The sequence below is a fragment of the Siniperca chuatsi genome, linkage group LG7 (genome assembly GCF_020085105.1).
Source record: "Siniperca chuatsi isolate FFG_IHB_CAS linkage group LG7, ASM2008510v1, whole genome shotgun sequence".
Lineage (NCBI taxonomy): Eukaryota > Metazoa > Chordata > Actinopteri > Centrarchiformes > Sinipercidae > Siniperca > Siniperca chuatsi.
The window spans coordinates 28,250,312-28,269,841 of NC_058048.1; the positions used below are offsets into that span (position 1 = coordinate 28,250,312).

Genomic DNA, 19,530 nt, shown 5'->3' on the forward strand with positions numbered 1-19,530 from the left:
AAAACAACAAGAAATAGTTGAATAGTCAAAGTTTGTGCTGCAAATAGTATTTTGAGGATTTGATTTTGATCACTGCACTCTAAAGGTGAAGGAAGGCCAAAGGCACTCTTGAGAAGGAAAGCATGATAAGTAAAATGTACTTTGAAATTACAAACACCTTATCTTAATGTTCCCAGAATCCTAAAATCTGTCTTTGACCTGTAAATGTAGTATCTGAGCAGCTTGTTGCTCTGTTGAAACTGTAAAATTACGTTTATATTTTTGTTCTAATGTTGTTATGTGCTTATCAGAGACTGATGCTAGTTTTACCAGCCCCATCATGCACTTATCTTGGACCTGCCCATCTTTAACACAACTCTGGTCTGAAGTAGTTGACACAACGTTTGCCATATTCAATACAAATACACCAAAGAGTTTGTCTGATGGGCCAAAGGATTGAAAACATCTCAGCAGGGATGTGAGGAAGAGGCACGAGGACGGAGGAAATGTATTTACCAAACGGGACATATTTGCTCACTCCAGAGAAACAGATAAATACTCTACATAAAAACTACAGCCAAATTAGTTTGTGAAAGACTACAAGAACATAAAGTCTGACGTCCTTTTCAGGCTCAGCATGATTATTACAGGACTGATAACCACGACTTTATAGCGGTATACTTTTCCTGAATCAGCCAAGATTCACTTGGAACATAAGAAGAGAGGAAAATCAGGAAAGCCTTTTGGCGCATGAAGAAAAAATAAACAAAGTTTATTCATGATTCAGATTCTACACACTATATTTTTATTTTATGATTAAACATGAATAATGTTAAAGCTGCTGTTGGTGCATTCCTAATTTACAGTACTACAAATCAGGCAACACTATTAATATTACAGTAAAGCTGTTTCCACAGCAGCCTGGCCACTCTGTTTACACTCGCATCAGATTAGCTGACCCATCAATAAACAGATTCATGTTGAAAGGGTGTTGCTATCTGGTAAAAAACTTCTGCATTGGACACACGTGTGGTTCATCACCCCAAGCTTTTCCGGGAGCCTCCTTGCTCCTCCGAGACGCATTTAAGTGATTGGAACATCCTTGATGATGGCCAACCTCAATCAATTTCCAAGTCACTGGAGGGATCATGGACTTAAAAAGGTCTTTAATAAATGGGATCGCCCTGTCTGATCCTGTTTAGCTTAAACCATTTTGTTTTTGCTGGTTTGTTTTTTCTTCCTTTGTTTTTCTTGCCTTTATGGCTGAGGCAGCTGAGTCCCACACGTATCCATGGTATATTGATTGTTTTTGGTTGCTGTAATTTGTAGGCTTAATGACCTTAATGCTTTGTATAAATGTGTGAGGTTGGTTGACCTCAACGTATTAACCCCCATCCCACCCTATCCATTACTTGGAATGGATTTGGTATCCTCGGTGCCTCTGGTCACATATTCAGGTGTAAAAGAGGTCGTAAATGCTCACCTGAGAACTTGAAGGCTTCATAGAAACGAGAGAAGAGCAGAGGCCACTTGTGACGAGCAAAGTCCACCACTTCCTCCTTCACCTTCTGAGGGTCAAACCTCTTCTGGGTGTAGATGCCCTGAGCAGACCAAGAGAGAGATGTTTTATTATGTTTATGTGTAAAAAGAAAGAAATAACTACGAGGTGTCTTGGTGGCAGATGGTGTTACATGCAGTCAATGTATATGCAAATACAGTATATGAAAATTGTTTTCTTTTTCCTAATTATGGCACTCCAATATGAATGCAAACAAACCAAGCATAACATCCCCTGTAGACTGTAAAACTGTTCAATATTAAAATACTGTCAGGGTTCTGGGCAAGATTGTTTTATTAGTTTAGATGGCAAGTTGAATTGATTGTATTAGTGTTAATATTGGATTTTATTTAGATCTAACTGCCACCGTGCCACTAGTTTGTGGACACTTATTTTGTTTTTTTGCTAGGATACATTGCAGCTGTCAGAAATTCTCTTTATCTTGGACTGAATTAAAACTAAGAGGTTGATGTGAATGGCTTCTCCCACTCGGCTGCTGTTAATGAACTAGATTACTCAGTATTACTGAATTAATTTTCAGTTAACATACCTTTCTTGCCTTTTCATATGACTTAATCTAATCAAAATCAAGGTCAGAGCCAAAAAAAAAAAAAGCATGACTCTGGATCTGAACCAACTGAGGGTTAACTAACAGTTAGATAATTTGTTCCTCCTTTTTTTTTTCCATAATGCAAAGTCCAACCTGAAAAACAATGTACTTGAGAATGTTTATAGAGACATTTTGAAATATACAAAAATGCATTTCTACATTTAAACTACATTCATCTACATGCATGCAAAAAAATAAAATGCTTTGCCAAAAACTCTAAATATAAGTACAAATACATTTTTGTATATTTTTAAACATACCTCCAGACATATTCTCTAGTGCCCATGAATTTTTAAAAAATTTCCTTTCTAATAAGACTGAAGCTAACCATACTGCTGGCAGCTCTGTAAGGTTTAGCAGCAGATATAATGTTTACCACGTTCACTGTCTTAGTTTGGCGTGTTAGCATGCTAACATTTGATAATTCGCAGAAAACACAAAGTACAGCTGATCTGATGGGAATGTCATGAATGTTTGTACAACATTTCATGGCAATCCATCAAATAATATTTGAGTTATTTCTGTCTGGACCAAAGCAGTGGACCGAATGACGATCCTTAGAAGCCTGGCTAAAAACTGCAAGTTCCCTTGTTGATAAATTCACTGGGAGGACGTTGACGAGCACCTTTTTGTGTGCAGCCATGATGAAATGAGCCCATTTCTCCACCGTCCTGGAGGTGCTGATCTCTCTGTCCGGGATGTAGGAGGGGATGAGGCTCAGCAGGCGCTCCAGAAGGATCTCTGAACCGTAGTCGACATAATACTGCTGAGATGCCAGTTCTGCCAAGTCATCCTGGGGACATAGAGACACAGATAGACTTGTGTTCTTACAATGAGGGTGCAACAAACAAAAACAAACGTAGAGAAATGTAAGTAAAGAGAAGCAGCCAAGGCAGAGAAGGATTTTTTAAGATCTGAGACGACTGATAATTTCTGAAAAACATTAAGATTTGTTTTGTCTCGTCTGTCTTGATCAGTTCTCTGCGATCCCCTTCTTTTTATGTTTTTTCCTACTTGTCATTACTATTATTAGTATGGATTGTACCTAAACACCATGTGTTACACTGTGGCATTACTTATTGATGAATGTGTACTATACTATCTTGTGCATGATATTTAGTATCTTGTGTATATTAATTATATGAGATACGTTGTTTTATCGCAAGTGTGCGCTAAGTGTGAACGTTCAGACAGAGCCAGACTAGCTGTTTCCCCCTGTTTCTAGTCTTTGTGCTAACTGGCTGCTGACTCCAGCTTCATACTTAGCATGCAGACATGAAGAAGAAGAACTACTTCATTATTCCCCTGAGGGGAATTACATTTTTTTCACTCTGTTGTCATTTTTCTTTTTCATTTACATGCACGCACGCACACACACACATAAGTCCACACTCCGTAATGGAACTTGAACCGGTAACTAACTCTCTGCAAGAAAACAAACAAGCGTATTTCTCAAAATGTCAAACTATTCCTTTAAAATAAAGAACAAAACAAAGAAAAACTCAGTCACCCTGTCGCAACGGTATTCTCCGAACTTGACGCCCCTGACGGTTTGTTGGTAGATGAGGTTGGTGGCGACCTGGTCGTCAGCGGGGCAGTGCCAGGGCGTGAAGATCTCCTTCCTGAAAAATAGCCTCCAGGGGGCGTTCCTCTCCTGGGCTCCCTGCTCCTTCGCGTACTGCTCGCACTGCGACACGGCGTCCATCACATGGTCGTTCCCGCTGCCTAAAGAGGAGACCTACAGGAGGAGAAGATATATTTACTACTTGTGCTACTACAAACACTGATCATTTGTATTGTTTCCTTCAGCAGTGGTTAATATTTTAACTGCCAATTTGTATACTCTTCACTTCTTAATGCAGGGTTTGAAAATATCATATGGATTTATTACTATTATTATTCAAAAGGTATTAGAATTATTCATATTATTTTCAAGGACCAATTTCAGTTTTACAGCTTGAAAGTGAGGACACCTTGGGAAAAAGAGGACATTTCTTAGGGGCTAGTGAGTGCCAATGATGGTCCTCACGTGTGTGTGGTACAAACGTGTGTGTGTGTGTGTGTGTGCCCACCTTGTCAAACAGTGCGATGTAGAGTGAGAACCCGAATCGGTCCCGCAGGTTGATTTTGTCGGACAGGGCGCTGCAGAGCTCCTTGGCTGTGGTGGCAGAGTCCGTCAGCAGTGTTTTGGTCGTGCCGTCCATGAATGTCACCGGCAGCATGATGGGCTTTTTAGACTTGGTGGCCTGGATATACATTTCAGAACTTTAGTCGAGTCAGACTGTCATGCCCACTGCTCATCAATTCCACTCAATTTTCTCAAGACAGACAAAAAATATCCATAAATTCCACCTGAATGCACTGAATAGCTGGATGTTGGAGTTTTCCAATGACTCTTAAATACAACGTGAATCTATCTTTGTTAGAAGAGAGTTGACAGTCTGTAAATACAGTATAACATGGGTTTGGTTGCTGCTGTAATCAGCCAAAATGTTTATTTATTTATTTCTATACATAGTAGTTTGCCCCCTTCCTGATTTTTTTTTTTTTTTGCATGTTTGTCACACTTAAATGTTTCAGACTTTTGGGAAGATACTCTGCGGACTGACGAGACAAAAATGTAACTTGTAGATGTGTGTCCCATTACATCCGGCATAAAAGTAACACCGCATTTCAGAAAAAGAACATCAGACCAACAGTAAAATATGGTGGTGGTAGTGTGATGGTCTGGGGCTGTTTTGCTGCTTCAGGACCTGGAAGACTTGCTGTGATAAATGGAACCATAAATTCTGCTGTCTACCAAAAACTCCTGAAGGAGAATGTCCGGCCATCTGTTCGTGACCTCAAGCTGAAGTGAACTGTGTGTGTGTGTGTGTGTGTGTGTGTGTGTGTGTGTGTGTGAGAGAGAGAGAGAGACAGGCATTTCAAGTTTTATAACACTGAAGCATTCACAGAAAAAGACTAATTTTAAACATTTTTTTAATCATTATTTTTCTCAAATCAATCAGATCTGTGTGTGTATTTGTACCTGCAGCTCCAGCCAGGACGGAGGTTGTGTTCTCGTCCCGTTGACAAATGTTCGCCTCAGTCTCTCTTCACAGTACGGAGCGTAACCCGGCGGCCCGCTGCTGATGAAGTTCCTCAGGTACTATAGGTAAACAAAGACAAAACAGGTGTAAGTTCCACATTAACAAACAGCAAACGATAAAACAAAAAAAATAGGTATAAATTCCTGAGGTAGTATGAAGAGGGCATGATCACAAAAAAACAGATTTACTAACAAGTGACAGATAATTGACACATCAATACATACGTACATACATACATAACCATCTAGCTTTGTCACAGAAAAACAAAAACACTCCTTGAATTCATCCTGCTGTAAATGTAGAGGATCACTTCAGGGAACAAACTAAACTTCAGACTGGAACTTCGTCAATCTGTGTATTTAAATTGAAAAGATCATAAAAATCAAAGAAGTTTGGATGTCCTGACCTTGACAAACTTGTCTGAAGGGGCGAAGCAGCCAACACATAGAGAGATGAGGATCCAGCCGCGAGCGTGAGAACTCTTAGACGGGTTCTGACTCAGCTGCTTACAGATCTGACAGTAGATCTCATCCCTAACACACACACACACACACACACACACACACACACACACACACACACACACACACACAGAGGTTAGATAGCTTATACTAAACACAGCCTGTATTGATATTTTTGACAGATACACAGAAAAGTACAGCATTTATTTTTACATCATCTTGGAGCATCAGTATTACTGGATACCTGCAGTTTAACAATAAACTATGGTTACAACATGTCTGAGGTGTGAATGATTTCTTAAATGTATTTATTTAAACTTTATTTAACCCTGAAGTCTCTTGAGATACATTGGGTCTGTTCAAGTACCCACACAGCACTACACGTTCATGCCCCATCCTGTAAGTATCCCACATTGGAAAAATACCAGCATGCAATGCATGTAACTCATACTTGATGCACACTTTTCCTAAAACCACTTCGGAGCAACAGTAAGTCTATGACATGTTGCATTCAACCTAAATATTATTATTAATCTTCAAACACTCAGTTATGGCAGAACCTGCACAGATGGTTATCAAGAGATCACATATCTGATATTGTAAAAATATATTAAGTATCATTCTTTTATAATGATTTTTGAAAAATATATTGTTATTAGACAGAAACCATTTAAACTAATAGGGCTGCAACTAACAATTATTTTCATTATCGATTAATCTAATATATTTTCATAATTAATCGATTAATAGTCTAATTTTTGTGGTCTATTAAGTGTCAGAAAATATTGGGAAAAAAAATAAAATCACAATTTCCTAAAGCCCAACGTGACGTCTTAAATGTTTTGTTTGACAGTCCTAAACCCAAAGATATAAAGTAATAAGTGACATTTTCAATCTCCAGTAGCGATTAATGCATTAAAAGGTTCTATATGTAACTTTCAGAAAACCCTTGTTAATAAAGACACCTTTGGCCGTTAAGTGAACTGCAGTCAGCATCCTGTTGCTCGTGCTCGCACTCCGTAGGCGCAAGTGAGCATTATCCTGGGCATCGGCCAAAAGTAACATACACTAGACTAAACGCTGAAATGAACAGTGAATGCTGGAAAATAAATTAGTCATATTTAGAATAACGTTCTGTAACGTTTCTATATTTTTTTTGGATCACTGCCTCCATGACACTAACTAGCTTGCCGTTTGCAAATCACCCCATCAGCCAACACCACGAAGCAACCAACGCCAGACCCACACCGCACAGCCAAAAGTCTGCTGATGGTAGAGGAGGCACATCAGAGAAAATAGAACGTAAACTGAATCTAATGACTCACTGACAAGTTCAGAAAAAGAAGATGCACAGAAAGTGCTCAGAAGGTGTGTGCTCTCCTTTGCTGCAGCCATTTAAGACCCAAACCGGCCAATCTTAGCAAACTTCAGGCCTCCTGAGCTGTTTCTTAAATTTAAGAGCAAAAGGAAATATGATAGAGCTTTTTATTTTTAAGTCCACAGGTAGGATTTTTACTTGTCTCTTTCATGCAAAATTTCCGATAAAGTCTGATAAATATGGGCCCTGATTTTCACACACAGATCACAAATCCTTTAAAGGCACATTTTCATAGAAATGATGAAATTTTCTTTGCTGCTGTGATAATTTAGGAGACTGTTTTCTTTTACAATAACAGCAAAGATATGATTTTTTTCATTTATGTTTCATAAACTGATGTAATGATGCATATAACGAATTCATGTCATTGATATTGATGTAAGTTTAGGAAGCTACATTTTGTCAGTGAAGCTTCATCATGACCCTTTGTGTGTGTGTGTGTGTGTGTGTGTGTGTGTGTGTGTGTCTGTGTGTACCTCAGTGCTGGTCTCAGGATCCCGTTGCCGATGATGAAGTGAAGTTTCTCCAAGTTGGATGTCGGTCGGTCCTCCAGCATGCTGTTGCCGTGGAGACTGTACTCGCCATCGTTCAGGCGCTTGGTGACCTGAAATGCATCACACTGTAACTTTTCTAGTTCTGCAACGTGCAACTCAGCTTTTATAATCCCCCTTTCTCTGTTTCTGTCTCTCACCTCCTCAGTAATCTTGGATTTCTTCTTCAGGGTGAGGGACACCAGCTTGTGTCGGACGCTGTTCTTCTTGTGGCTGTCAGATTGAGGCGTCTGGAGGCAGAAAAAGGCAGGAAACAGCTCATAGGTTAATCAGAGATGCTCCTGCTAACAGCACACATAATACATAACATCAAACATAAAATCAAGTTCACAATGCTTTCGAAAAATGGTCTCAAAATAATTTAAACATATTTGAGCAGTTAATCAATAAAAAAATTAATAATTTAATAATTAATAATTTTTTAGATATCTCCAGTTTAGAAGCTGTTTATACAATCATGAATTTAGAGGAAAGCTGATAAATGACCTGCATCCTCTTATTCAATATCTTTGGAAAAACTATGAACTAATGGTAAAAATTAAATTAAGTGTAAATAAAATTTTAGAACAGGGACAAGATGAAGGATTTACTGTTGATGAAAGTAAATCACATGTCAGTCTTACTCCATTTATTATAGGCTGATGAACTAACAGCAGTACATGACAGTGCTGCTCGAGTTAATCATTTATAAACTCAAACTACATAAATCTTATTCCCCACATCCCTGCTCTTGCTCCCCTCCCACCTCTCCTCTTCCTTCTCTTCCTTACCTCCCCCTCCCCCTGCAGCGCCTGCAGCTCTCTCTTGTAGGTCTTCTTTCCCAGCGTCTCGTAGATTTTGGTCATGACGGGGATCTTCTCGCTTCCGTCACTGATAGCCGTGTGGTACTTGGGCTCCGGCAGATCTCCCATGAACCTCAGCACTGTGATCCACACCGCCAGAGCAGCCTGGGCCGGGACATGGAAGATAAATGAATTTATCTAGTTTATCGGGTGAAAAGTTATGTTAAGGCATGTTTTGCTTGTTCCATCTTTACTATTGGTGGAGAGGATGGACAAAATAGTATAATAATAATTCCCATAAACCTCTCTGGGAACATTAGGAACATGTTGGGGCTGCGTCACTTAGCATCTGACTAGCTTGGCTGTAGTTTAGAACAGGTTCAGGGTTTAAAACGCAGCTGTGTGCTACCTGATTGCTCTGCCACAACGAGCGCAGATTAAACTGGACTGCAGCTTAACCAGATGTGTGATACGTTTGTCATTGCTGAAGATTTCAGTGCAGAAAAGGACATGTTTAAACTCTCACATATTTAATTATGCACAAAACATTTTCAAAGCTGACTTGCCAGCCAGACATGAGCATCTTTCAGAGAAACAGCAAAAATCTGCACAGCTGTCTAAAGCTGTTTAGAGTGTTGTGGGGTCAGAGGTCAAAGGTGACCTACCAGCTGGTCTCCCTCGTCATCGTGGAACAGCAGAGGCTGTTTGAGAGGCCGTCGGACGTAGGTGTGTGTGGTGGTGCCCTGGAAGTATGTAGCGGCAAACTTGGCAAACTTGTACTCTGATAAATCCTCCTCTTCGTCATCCTCAGGCAGAGGAAGAGCCTCGTCCAGATCCTCCACCTCCAGGACCTGATGGGTCCGCTCCAGGTCCTGCAGAAGAGACAGGGCTTCAGTCACTGCTATCAGGTGAAAACCTCCAGACTAAAACTTTGGTGTTTTTTAATGTCAGCCAATGTCAAAATTGTGCACTGTAATGGCCCTGTTAATGGGATAAGGTTATTCAATCCATTTCATACTTTCTCTATTTACATGCCATTCATTCATACACTATCCCACTTTCTAATAACTGACATTTCTTTTCCCTCCTCCTTATCAGACACCAACATCATGCATACATAACCCTCTGTGTTTCTGTGTTACTGTGTTACTCAAGGTATCTGGTTACTTTGATTTGTTTTGTTTTTTAAGTGTACATATGTCATTTTAACGCACTTATAGCGGGATAAATATCAACTGGCAGCTGGAAATTGGATAAAGAAAAACTGACATGTTAAAATGTGAGATTGTATCATAATTGCACTGCACTGTAAGATATGCTGAAATTAAAATAAGTGAAAAAACAAAACAATGCCCTGTCATCAAGCTGAAGACATGTTTGCCACCTAAATCTTCAATATGTGGACATACAGAAACAATATGGAGTCCTTGGGTTGCACAATGTGATCATTAAGAAAAAGAGAACACCCTGCTGCTCCAAATATAAGGAAAAATGACAACATCTGTAGTAATCGCCTAACGTTTTCATACTAAATCATTTGTGCCTTCAGTTCTCTTTGAAACACTTGCATCTTCAGTGTCTGCAACTGATTTCTGATGTTTTAAAGGTACTGTATATGTTTCTATGACTACAATACTACACTGGTTATACATAAATAAACTATGGTTTTGCATCAGTAAAGCTCTGTTCAGAAAGCATTAGTGCCACCTGTGGGGGGTTTGGAGATCATTTTGATGTCAGGTGTAATCAGGAATCACAGCAGTGATTTTCTCCGTCTACACTGGTGAGACAAAATTACTCTCTGTAACTGAAGTTAACTCTGTTACCCTGAGGCCATTTTCATCCTGTCCAGAATGAAAATGGTCTCAAGGAAAGATTTTGTATATGAATGTCGCCACTTGGTGTATTTAAACCCAACATGGTTCAAACATTGAACAGTAAAAGTACCTGCAAGTTTCAGAAAGCTACACTTAAGACTTTTTGTTATACTATATATAAAATACACAATAAAATATAAATCACATAAACTTAAAGAACATAAAATAAAGAAATAAAATAAACAAAAAACAAAATAAACAAACTAAATAAACTGAAAATATTTAAACATGTGATAAATGAAAAGTGACTTGGCTTCTGCAACTGCACCAATAAATGCATGCATGTAATCTGTCATCACAATGTATTTTCATCATAAAAAACCTGCTAGGTCTCTAAATTTGTAAAGTTTTTAGATCATTGAAGACTTTTTTAGATTTTTTTTAAGGACCTGCAGTGAAAGTAAATCCTTAGCATACAGTACGTATCACTAATTGTAAGATTTTTTTTAAATTCAGTAAGTGTATAATTGTGCTGACTACATGATTTGTGGGTTTAGTGTATTTTGTGGCTCCAACAACAAAGAGAAAATAGTTAATTTTATCTCATTCTGTGAAGAGGAAAACTTTTGTCGGCTCACCTCAAATCCGGCGGGGGCTTGTCCCTCCTGGCCTGGGAAAGAGCCCGTTGTCCCCAGGAAGCCAAACATCTTGTCCACCATGTCGGAGTCGTTGACAGGCTCCATACGGGCTTTCTCCATCTGCTCCAACATCTCCTTCTTCCTCCGAGCCTCCTCCTTCTCCTTCTTCTCTCGCTCGGCGTCCTCTTTGGCCAGCTGAGCCAGACGCTCCTAGAAAATAAAAATATTACATTTGTTTTAAAACAAGAGTGTAATATTAATATGTGTAACCAAACCAGGTTTCTACACTCTTTTACATTTCGAGCCACCTGGTTCCATCTGCTGGAACAATTTACAGCACAAAACAGGAGGAGAGTGCTCAAGTTTTATAAAAGCTAACAATCAGTGTGGTCACCTGGCACTAAAGTAACAGGTTCTGATTTCTCAAACATCATGTAAACAAGAAAAACTGTTTCCATAATAACCTGGGTTAGGTTTAGGGTTAGATAAGAGAAAACTGATTTTCCCACCTAGATTTCTCTGCCAGTCACATGCGTAACCAGCTGTTTGTTTACATGCACTCAAGAAACCAGCTTACTCAGAGAAATCAGGTTACATAGGTACAGTAATCACACATTTACATACACTGTAGTAACCTGGTTACAGTAAAAATAAATGCAGCAGATCAGTTATGAGCCTTCAGTCTGCTCCGACACACACACATGCACTAGGGCTGTCATCAGTCGAGAAGCCCCCCGAGTCGAATCTCATTTTGTCGGAGTCACTGCACTTTTTCTTTTTAAAGCTACGTCATTGTACACAGAGCAACCCAGGACAACAGCATGGCAGACTGTAAACTTTTACAAACCGAGTCTTAAAATGACCTAACTACAAAACTCTTCAGCTGAAATCACAGTCAGAGGCCCAACCGGAGAGACGCTTTGTGGTGCATTAAGATTTTATAAGTGATCTATGATGTACACTTTTTATTTCTCTGATTGTGTGGGAATCTGATGTTTTCACATCACAGACGATGGACAAAGGCATTAAAACGTGAATCTTGTAGGGAAAACATGAGCCCTGACATGATGGCTGTTATAGGAGGTGAGTGTGGTGCAGCTGCTCTGCAGGTCCACTGAACTGTACTGAAACTGGGTGGAGGAGTGAATACTATATTTCTCTTATAATCGTAGGTAAGGTGTATAAAAGACAAAACATCAGTAATAATGTTACTATCCTGAACCTGATTAAGGCATTACAGTCATTTTAAGGTGATACAGGAACCAAGGTTTTGAAAATGTCTTTAAATGTCAGAAGTCTTTGTTGAACTCCCACCTGGTGTTTGCGTTCAGCCTCGGCCTTCGCTCTCTTCGCAGACATCTGATTCCTCAGTTTGGTCTCTTCAGCCAGACGCATCTTCTCTGCCTCCAGCCTCCTGCGGTACTGAAGGGGGAGAGAAAGGAGTCGACTGTTAAAGACCAAAAGAACACAGGCTCAAACCCAGTGGGCTGTTTGTCTTGTTAACATCTCAGTTCAAATCAGAATTAACCTGTATTGAATCCACGTTAACAGCAGCGAGAGTGTTGAGGGGACAGGGACAAATGGTGATAACATTAATTTGAGGAAAACAAGTAAATAAGTACTTAAATTGCACAAATTAGTAATAACAGGGAATGGTTTATAATGTGAGGGCACAAATTCCTAATTCAGTGAAAGAGTTCTCATGATTCTCACCCACTGTCAGCTTTGAGCATATTCACAAACAGACTGTTAGTGGGTTAGGATTGGCAGACTTAGAAAAAGAAAAACAGCTGGTGAAATTTAGTTGTAACATGTATCCTGGCTGTAGAGCAGGCAGTGTTTTCAGTGTCAAAGAATGTATAAAACCTTGGTGAGTATTTGAATCCTGTATACTTGTAATGTAATTGATGGATTCAAATAAAGCATTTTGTGTGCAGTGGCGGAAGAAGTATTCAGATCATTTACCTAAGTAAAAGTACCAATACAACAATGTAAAAATACTCCATTAGAAGTTAAAGTCCTGCATTCTTTTTTCAATATATATATATATATATTTTTTTATTTATTTATTTATATTTATATATATTAGAGGATTATATTGGTGCTGTGTAAAAATGTAAAAGAAGCATTTTAATGTTGTCGTTTTAACTTTATATACTGTTTGCAGTTCAATCTGTCACAATACAGTATATTCTATAAACTGATCAAATATTTTTGTATGTAAAATCTTAATCTGCCTAGTAACTATAGCTGTCAAATAAATGTGGTGGAGTAAAAAGTACAATATTTCCCTCTGACATGTAGTGGAGTAGAAGTAGAAAGTAGCAGAAAATGAAAATACAAGTACCTCAAAACTGTACATTAGTCCAGTGCTTGGGTAAATGTACTTAGTTACATTCCACTACAGATTGTGTGTGTGTGTCTACCTCTCCCTTCAGCCTCTTGTACAGCCGGCGAGCGATCATGCCTCTGGTGTAGGCCTGGATGGTGATGACAGCCCACAGCCGGTGTCTGAATGCCCGGCGCACCAAAAAGCCCCGACAGCGACCCTGGAAACACGTGATTCGCTGACGGGCCACGTGATACGACGCACACAACTTCCTGGAACGAACCAGAGCCTGGAGGCGAGAGAAGCCCGCTCGCATCTGAAGGGACACAGAGGGAAAAAAAAAAGAGGCAAGAGAAGAAGAATGAAGATTTATTTTCAACCTTTTCTGATAATAATGAATTACTTAAACTGAGCTGCACTCAGCTGCATCATGAATCACAATCATGCTGATATAATCAAGAGCAAATGGTTGACTTTGATCTAAATGTTCAACTGCACTTTTGTTTACACTTTCTATAATTTAATTTGTTGTGTATGTGTGCAATGTGACTCCTCACAGCTCCATAGTTCTTCCTACAGTGATACCCTCTCCACGTCTTCTGGATCAACACAGCTGACTTCCTCATCTTCAGGAAGTTAGATCTGATGGCAGGACATGAAAAATCTGAAATTACTTTTGTTTGTGTGAACATTTCAGTTTCCCTGAATCTTTACATGGCAAACATTTTATCACCAATAAAGAAAACTGCATTGTTTGATTTATCAAATCTGATCAATGGTTTGAGAGCGACAGGTGAGACCGGATCAACCTCTTTTCCAGTTTCTTCACACGATACAGACTGAAATCAGGTTTTTAAGGTCTACCTGTCTTTGAAACCTCGAACCACCTTCTGGATGAGGATGACCTTGTCCGTGATGGCCTTGTCTCTCTCTATCTCCAGCAGCATGTCATGGTGATCCTACACAGCAGGAGTGAGATCTAATAAGTAACAAACACAAACACAAAATGCACTTTCTGCTGCTCAGTTTCTCTGCTCTGGTTCATTAGTTTGAGATTCTAATAACTAAGAGTCTACAGCCATGCTAGCAGCTCTGTGAGGCTGTAATTTGGCACAGCAGTGGTTTGAAATGCTAACATCAGCATGCTAACATGTTCACAACGACAATGCTAACATTCTGATGTTAAGCAGGTATAAGGTTTATGATCACCATCCTACTTCAGCATGTTACCATGCTAACATTTGCTAATTTGCACTAAACATAAAGAACAGCTGAAGCTGATGGGAATGTGATTAGTTAGTATTTGGTGATAAACCAAAGTATTGGACAAATTAAAATGTTGACCTGATGATGGCGCTAGACAAATAAAAAATGATGATCACCAAAGTTATTCATGCTGAGGGGAACATAAATGTCTGAACCAAATTTCATGGCAATCCATCCAATAGTTGTTATGTCTTGATCCTTATGTCATCCTTATTCACATGTTCAGTCCGCAATAAGGAAGCAGGTCAAATCAAGCAGTAAAACAGAATGGCTTCACCCAAGTCATTTTATAAAAGGTTTATCTCCTTTTTGATTGAGTTTATCTTCAACTGAAATACAAATGTTAAGTTTGTTTCCAAATACATTGAACATATAGATCATATAGTACTGAGAGGAATCAAATCAGATTGTATCATAGTGACATTTTAATTGCCTTAAAAATCATATTGTATCTACACAAAATGTTTTTAACACTATTGTACATAATGTTCAAACTATTTAAAAAAAAAAAATACGCTTCTGTTTCACATTACAATTAGACAGATAATTGAAAATGACAGACAGCTGCCTAATTAGATACAACAAATGGAAGTGGCTAACATTATTCCCTGAAGGAAAAAAACATTTAGAGAGCTGTGGGTAAAACTATGTTCTGCTGTGGTGCAAATTGACAACTAACTAAGAGTCTACAGCCATGCCAGCAGCTCTGTGAGGTTGTACTTATGCATAGTAGTAGTTTGAGCTAAATGCTAATGTCAACATGCTAACATGCTCACAGTGATAATGCTAACAAACTGATGTTTATAAGGTATAATGTTTACAATGTTCACAATCTTAGCTTTAGCATTTTAGCATGACAACATTAGCACTAAACACAAAGTACAGTTGAGGCTGATGGGAATTTCATTAGTTTTGCAAACTGAAATTTTTATCTAATGATGGCACTAGAGGAAAAGTGAGGGGATCACCAAAGTCATTAGGCTTCACCCTCTGGGTACTTTTAATGTCTGTACAAAATGTCACAGCAATCCATCCGATAGTTGCTGAGGTATTTCAGTCTAGACTGACTGACGGCGCTGCGGGCATTGCCACCTCTACACGCAGCTAACATTGGCTAAAAATGTGAACATCTGTCTTCCCAAAATGTTGAAAGTGAACTTTAAACTTGGTCATTTTTATGTCATTGTGACGTCAGGACACGGTAAACACAAAGCTAAAGCTCCAGCACTTTTCCCCTACAAGCTTTAATCTGGCAGGTTTCCAGTTTGCTAACATGACACCTAAAAGAACATAAACGCCTTAAACTTCTTCTCTTCCTCCTGTGATCTGTCCATCCGTCCTGTCGGGGAAGTGTGGGTACTGCCCTGCCTTCACCCCCCTGCACTTTCTACTTCCTGTTATGCTTCCTGTCCAGCCGAGCAGTAAGGCCCGATAGAGATTAGCCTTAAAGGTCCAGTGTGTAACATTTAGAAGAATCTATTGGCAGAAATGGAATAAAATATTTAAATAAATAAGTATGTTTTCATTAGTGTATAATCACCTGAAAATAAGAATCGTTGTGTTTTCATTACTTTAGAATAAGCTGTTTTTATCTATAGAGGGTGCGGGTCCCCTTCCACGGAGGTCGCAGTGTTGCACCGCCATGTTTCTACAGTAGCTCAGAACGGACAAATCAAACAGACAGGGCCTTTTGTGTCTTTGCGGCCACCGTAGTTTTTCCTACACGCTTGGAAGGGGAGGGTGAGGCGAGTGGTATTCAAATTGTTGCAATCTGCAATTTCACCACTAGATGCCACTAAATCCCACACACTGGACCTTTAAATCCAAAAGAGCCAAGAGATTTGTGTGAAAATAACCTGATTAATCAATTTTAATCAACACTGCGTTTTTAACAGTTTTTGACCTATTAACCAGGGAAAATACCTGTGCTGACGTGCATACGTGGTTACCAAATGATTTGCCTAAATATATAGGTTTACATTGCTTATCCAGATCAATTATAAGATCACTTCCTGAACACATTTCACGATCAACAGATGGATTTATTAGTAGTTCAGCTTTTGAAATTATGCTAAATCACATATCTGCTATCATAAAATCCTGTTGGTTCGTTTGCTTTCCCATCACAAGCGAACCGCACCAGAGTCCGCTTGGGAGCGAAGCGGACCGAGATCCCCCTTTTTAAGTGGTCTCAGTCGGGTTGTTTGGTCCGCACCAGAGTTCGATTGACTGCTTTCACACCAGCCCAAATGAACCCCACTAATCGGGCAAACGCACCAGGGACTGTTTTAACCAAACCAAACCGGTTAGCTGTGAAAGCACCCTTAGACTAAAGCACAGGTGCAGTTTAAATCACACCTTGTGGACACAGCTTTTGAGTTTGAGACCACCTGATTTTGTTCCAGACAACACTTTTTGCCTTTACTTAAAGGCTGGCAGTGTAGAGACAGACAGGAAACAAGAGAAGATAGAGAGAGGGGTAACTGTGACAAGCCACCCCCAAAAACCTTGAACTTTAAACTAATGACAGAACAACAGCCACAGAGAGTGAGATATCAAACTACATGTTATCAGCCAACTGGAGGCCAAAATAAAAGCATTTTTCCATCCAAGGTAAAGAAAAAAAACTGCTTACAGCTTCAGAGTCTATGTACAACATGTAAACAATGTTTGGTGTAAAATACTGCCAAAACACTGTCTGTCCATGCACCTAAAACTCATCCTCTCTGGTGTGTAAACATGTCATCGTTTCAACAGGAGACAAACACGAGGGCTATGACAGGAAGTGAGAGCTTTAGGTTAAAGTGCTGAAATTTACTGACCTTCTGATTACATCCTTCAAAATCAGATGATACCTCAGGTGTTGTGGATGATGGATTTTGGTCATGCGTTGAAACTATTTTTAAAAAGCTTTGCCTAGTGAAGGTGCGAAGGTTAAAGATCATTATCTCGAACTCCTTGTTAGAGGTATTTAAATTAAAAGTCAGAACTTTAAAGAGCCATAATTCTGAACCACTCGGGGAAACTGCCTTTATTTTTATTTTTTTAGTATGTTTTATTTTTCATGCATCTTGGTACTGATTGGCCCTCCATCACTTGAAACATCTTCACTTGTTTTCAGGAGTCACACACTGTGAAAACAAACTGCTGAGCCTAAATCATCATCAGCTGCTATTTTCATTTAACCTCTGGGGACAGAAGTGACAGTGTAACCGTGGCAACGGATGTGCCTTACCAGTGACTTTTGACCTTTGGACAACATGTGTCCTCACTGGGCAGGAAACCAAAACACACACATAACCACATATATGCAGTACATACTCATATTGAGTTTTAAAAATTACGAAAACAAAAACACAGAAATATATACACACCTGATGGAAACTAAAACACCTAATTTTCTCACCGTCTGATTCTCTCTTGTACACACACACGCACACTCACACACAGAGCAGGAAACCAAAACACACAGCCTTTCCTGTCAGCAGACATGTGAACTGGAAACAATTACAGCAGAGCCTCACTACTGGGATGAACTGGTTCATTCCCAGTCAGCTACAACTGAGCAGGTTAAACAAGGTCTTCCTCTGTATAATGTGTTGCTGCAAATCGGCAGCAACTGTGTGATGCTTTCATGTCAACATGGAGCCTAATCTCTGAGGAATATTTCCAACACCGTGTTGAATCCATGACACCAAGAATCCAGGCTGTTCTGGGGCCAGTGGGGGTTCCTACAGTATCTATTTGATGGTGTTTGTATCATGAACGGTAGTTTTTAGGGGTTAATGAGCGTCACAGAGGCTGCATGAAGGATTTATTAATTCTTCTGTATGATACTGGCCATACTGATTTCGTAACGTTTCTTTTTTAAATTAAAGGTCAGATCTGATCCAATTTTGATCCTCCAAAATGTAATAAATCTCTTATCTCTTATATCATCTACGCAATATACAAAGCGGAATTGAGGGTGAATAAATAATTAAAAACACAAATAGATGACTGATATTTATAAAAAGATAAACTGTTTGACAAAATCTGTAAACATTTTCCCCAGGCTGTATCCAAATATCTTATTGTTTCATCTTATCGTTCATGACATCTCTAGCAATTGAGTAGAACTGCCCTTTAATGCAGGAGTACCTTGAGGAAGATCTTGGACTTTCCCATCTGCCAGTCATCGTCCCTGCCGAGCACCGCCTCAGCGATCCTCTGACAGGTTCCCCTCAGGTCCTCCTGATGGCCGAGAGACACAACAGAACGAGAGAGAGAATAACATGTCGTAACTTTGTCTCACGAACAGTGTGTTGTCGCCACATTCACTTCAAACCAGACGAAGAGTCTACAACCAGCTAGCAGCTCTGTAAGGCTTTGAGCTAAATGTTAATGCTCACAATGACAATGTTAAAAAATACATTTGGTGATACTTTTTAGTTTTCTATTGTCAACAAATCCTATTAAAAAGACCAAAACCAGCACTGAATGTATCTACTAACAAGTGTTGTGTGCGTATCACAGCCTGATGCATCTTCTTCCTCTGAGCCACAGAGCTCCACTGTCGTCCAGAAACTATTAAAAACACATCAGGGAGCCGCACTGTTGCACTGGGTGACATGTTCCTTCATCACCATGAACACACACACTGTAACATCATTTAACATGTTCATCAAAATGTTACCACTGAACACAGAGTACAGCTGATGGGAATGTCATTGGTTTTGCAGAAATTTGTTAATAAAGCAAATTATTGGACAAGTTGAAATTTTGACCAGAAGATGGTGCTACAGGAAAAGTCAGAGGATCACCAAACTTATTACAATTTATCCAGAGGGGAACATGAATATCTGAATAAAAATATGAGAATTTGCTTTTGTTCATTTAGTTTCTTTATGAACTGTGACAATTTTTCCCCTCCAAAAAAATCAATAAATAATTAATTCTGAGCTCAATTTGAGCGAAATAATCATGATTATCAATTTAATCACAGTCACGCAGGCCGAACCACCACACACCTCAACAATGTCCCAAACTTTAACTTGATCATAAGTCTAATCTTACAAATACGAATGCTAATT

General features: G+C 39.3%; 1 protein-coding gene across 3 annotated transcripts in view; it reads right to left on the minus strand.

The window, feature by feature from the left end:
• myo7aa (myosin VIIAa) overlaps positions 1-19,530 on the minus strand; it is a 56,460-nt gene that overhangs the window by 13,983 nt on the left and 22,947 nt on the right. For all 3 annotated transcript variants that reach the window (XM_044203058.1, XM_044203060.1, XM_044203059.1), the window contains 16 exons: positions 18,599-18,691; positions 14,057-14,151; positions 13,750-13,834; positions 13,290-13,508; positions 12,178-12,285; positions 10,864-11,073; positions 9,074-9,280; positions 8,397-8,573; positions 7,767-7,856; positions 7,552-7,679; positions 5,643-5,769; positions 5,176-5,295; positions 4,220-4,393; positions 3,658-3,885; positions 2,773-2,940; positions 1,463-1,580 (listed from right to left, as the gene is read on the minus strand). In XM_044203058.1, coding sequence (XP_044058993.1) covers positions 1,463-1,580; positions 2,773-2,940; positions 3,658-3,885; positions 4,220-4,393; positions 5,176-5,295; positions 5,643-5,769; positions 7,552-7,679; positions 7,767-7,856; positions 8,397-8,573; positions 9,074-9,280; positions 10,864-11,073; positions 12,178-12,285; positions 13,290-13,508; positions 13,750-13,834; positions 14,057-14,151; positions 18,599-18,691 — 2,347 coding nt within the window. The remainder of the gene's footprint in view (positions 1-1,462; positions 1,581-2,772; positions 2,941-3,657; positions 3,886-4,219; positions 4,394-5,175; positions 5,296-5,642; positions 5,770-7,551; positions 7,680-7,766; positions 7,857-8,396; positions 8,574-9,073; positions 9,281-10,863; positions 11,074-12,177; positions 12,286-13,289; positions 13,509-13,749; positions 13,835-14,056; positions 14,152-18,598; positions 18,692-19,530) is intronic.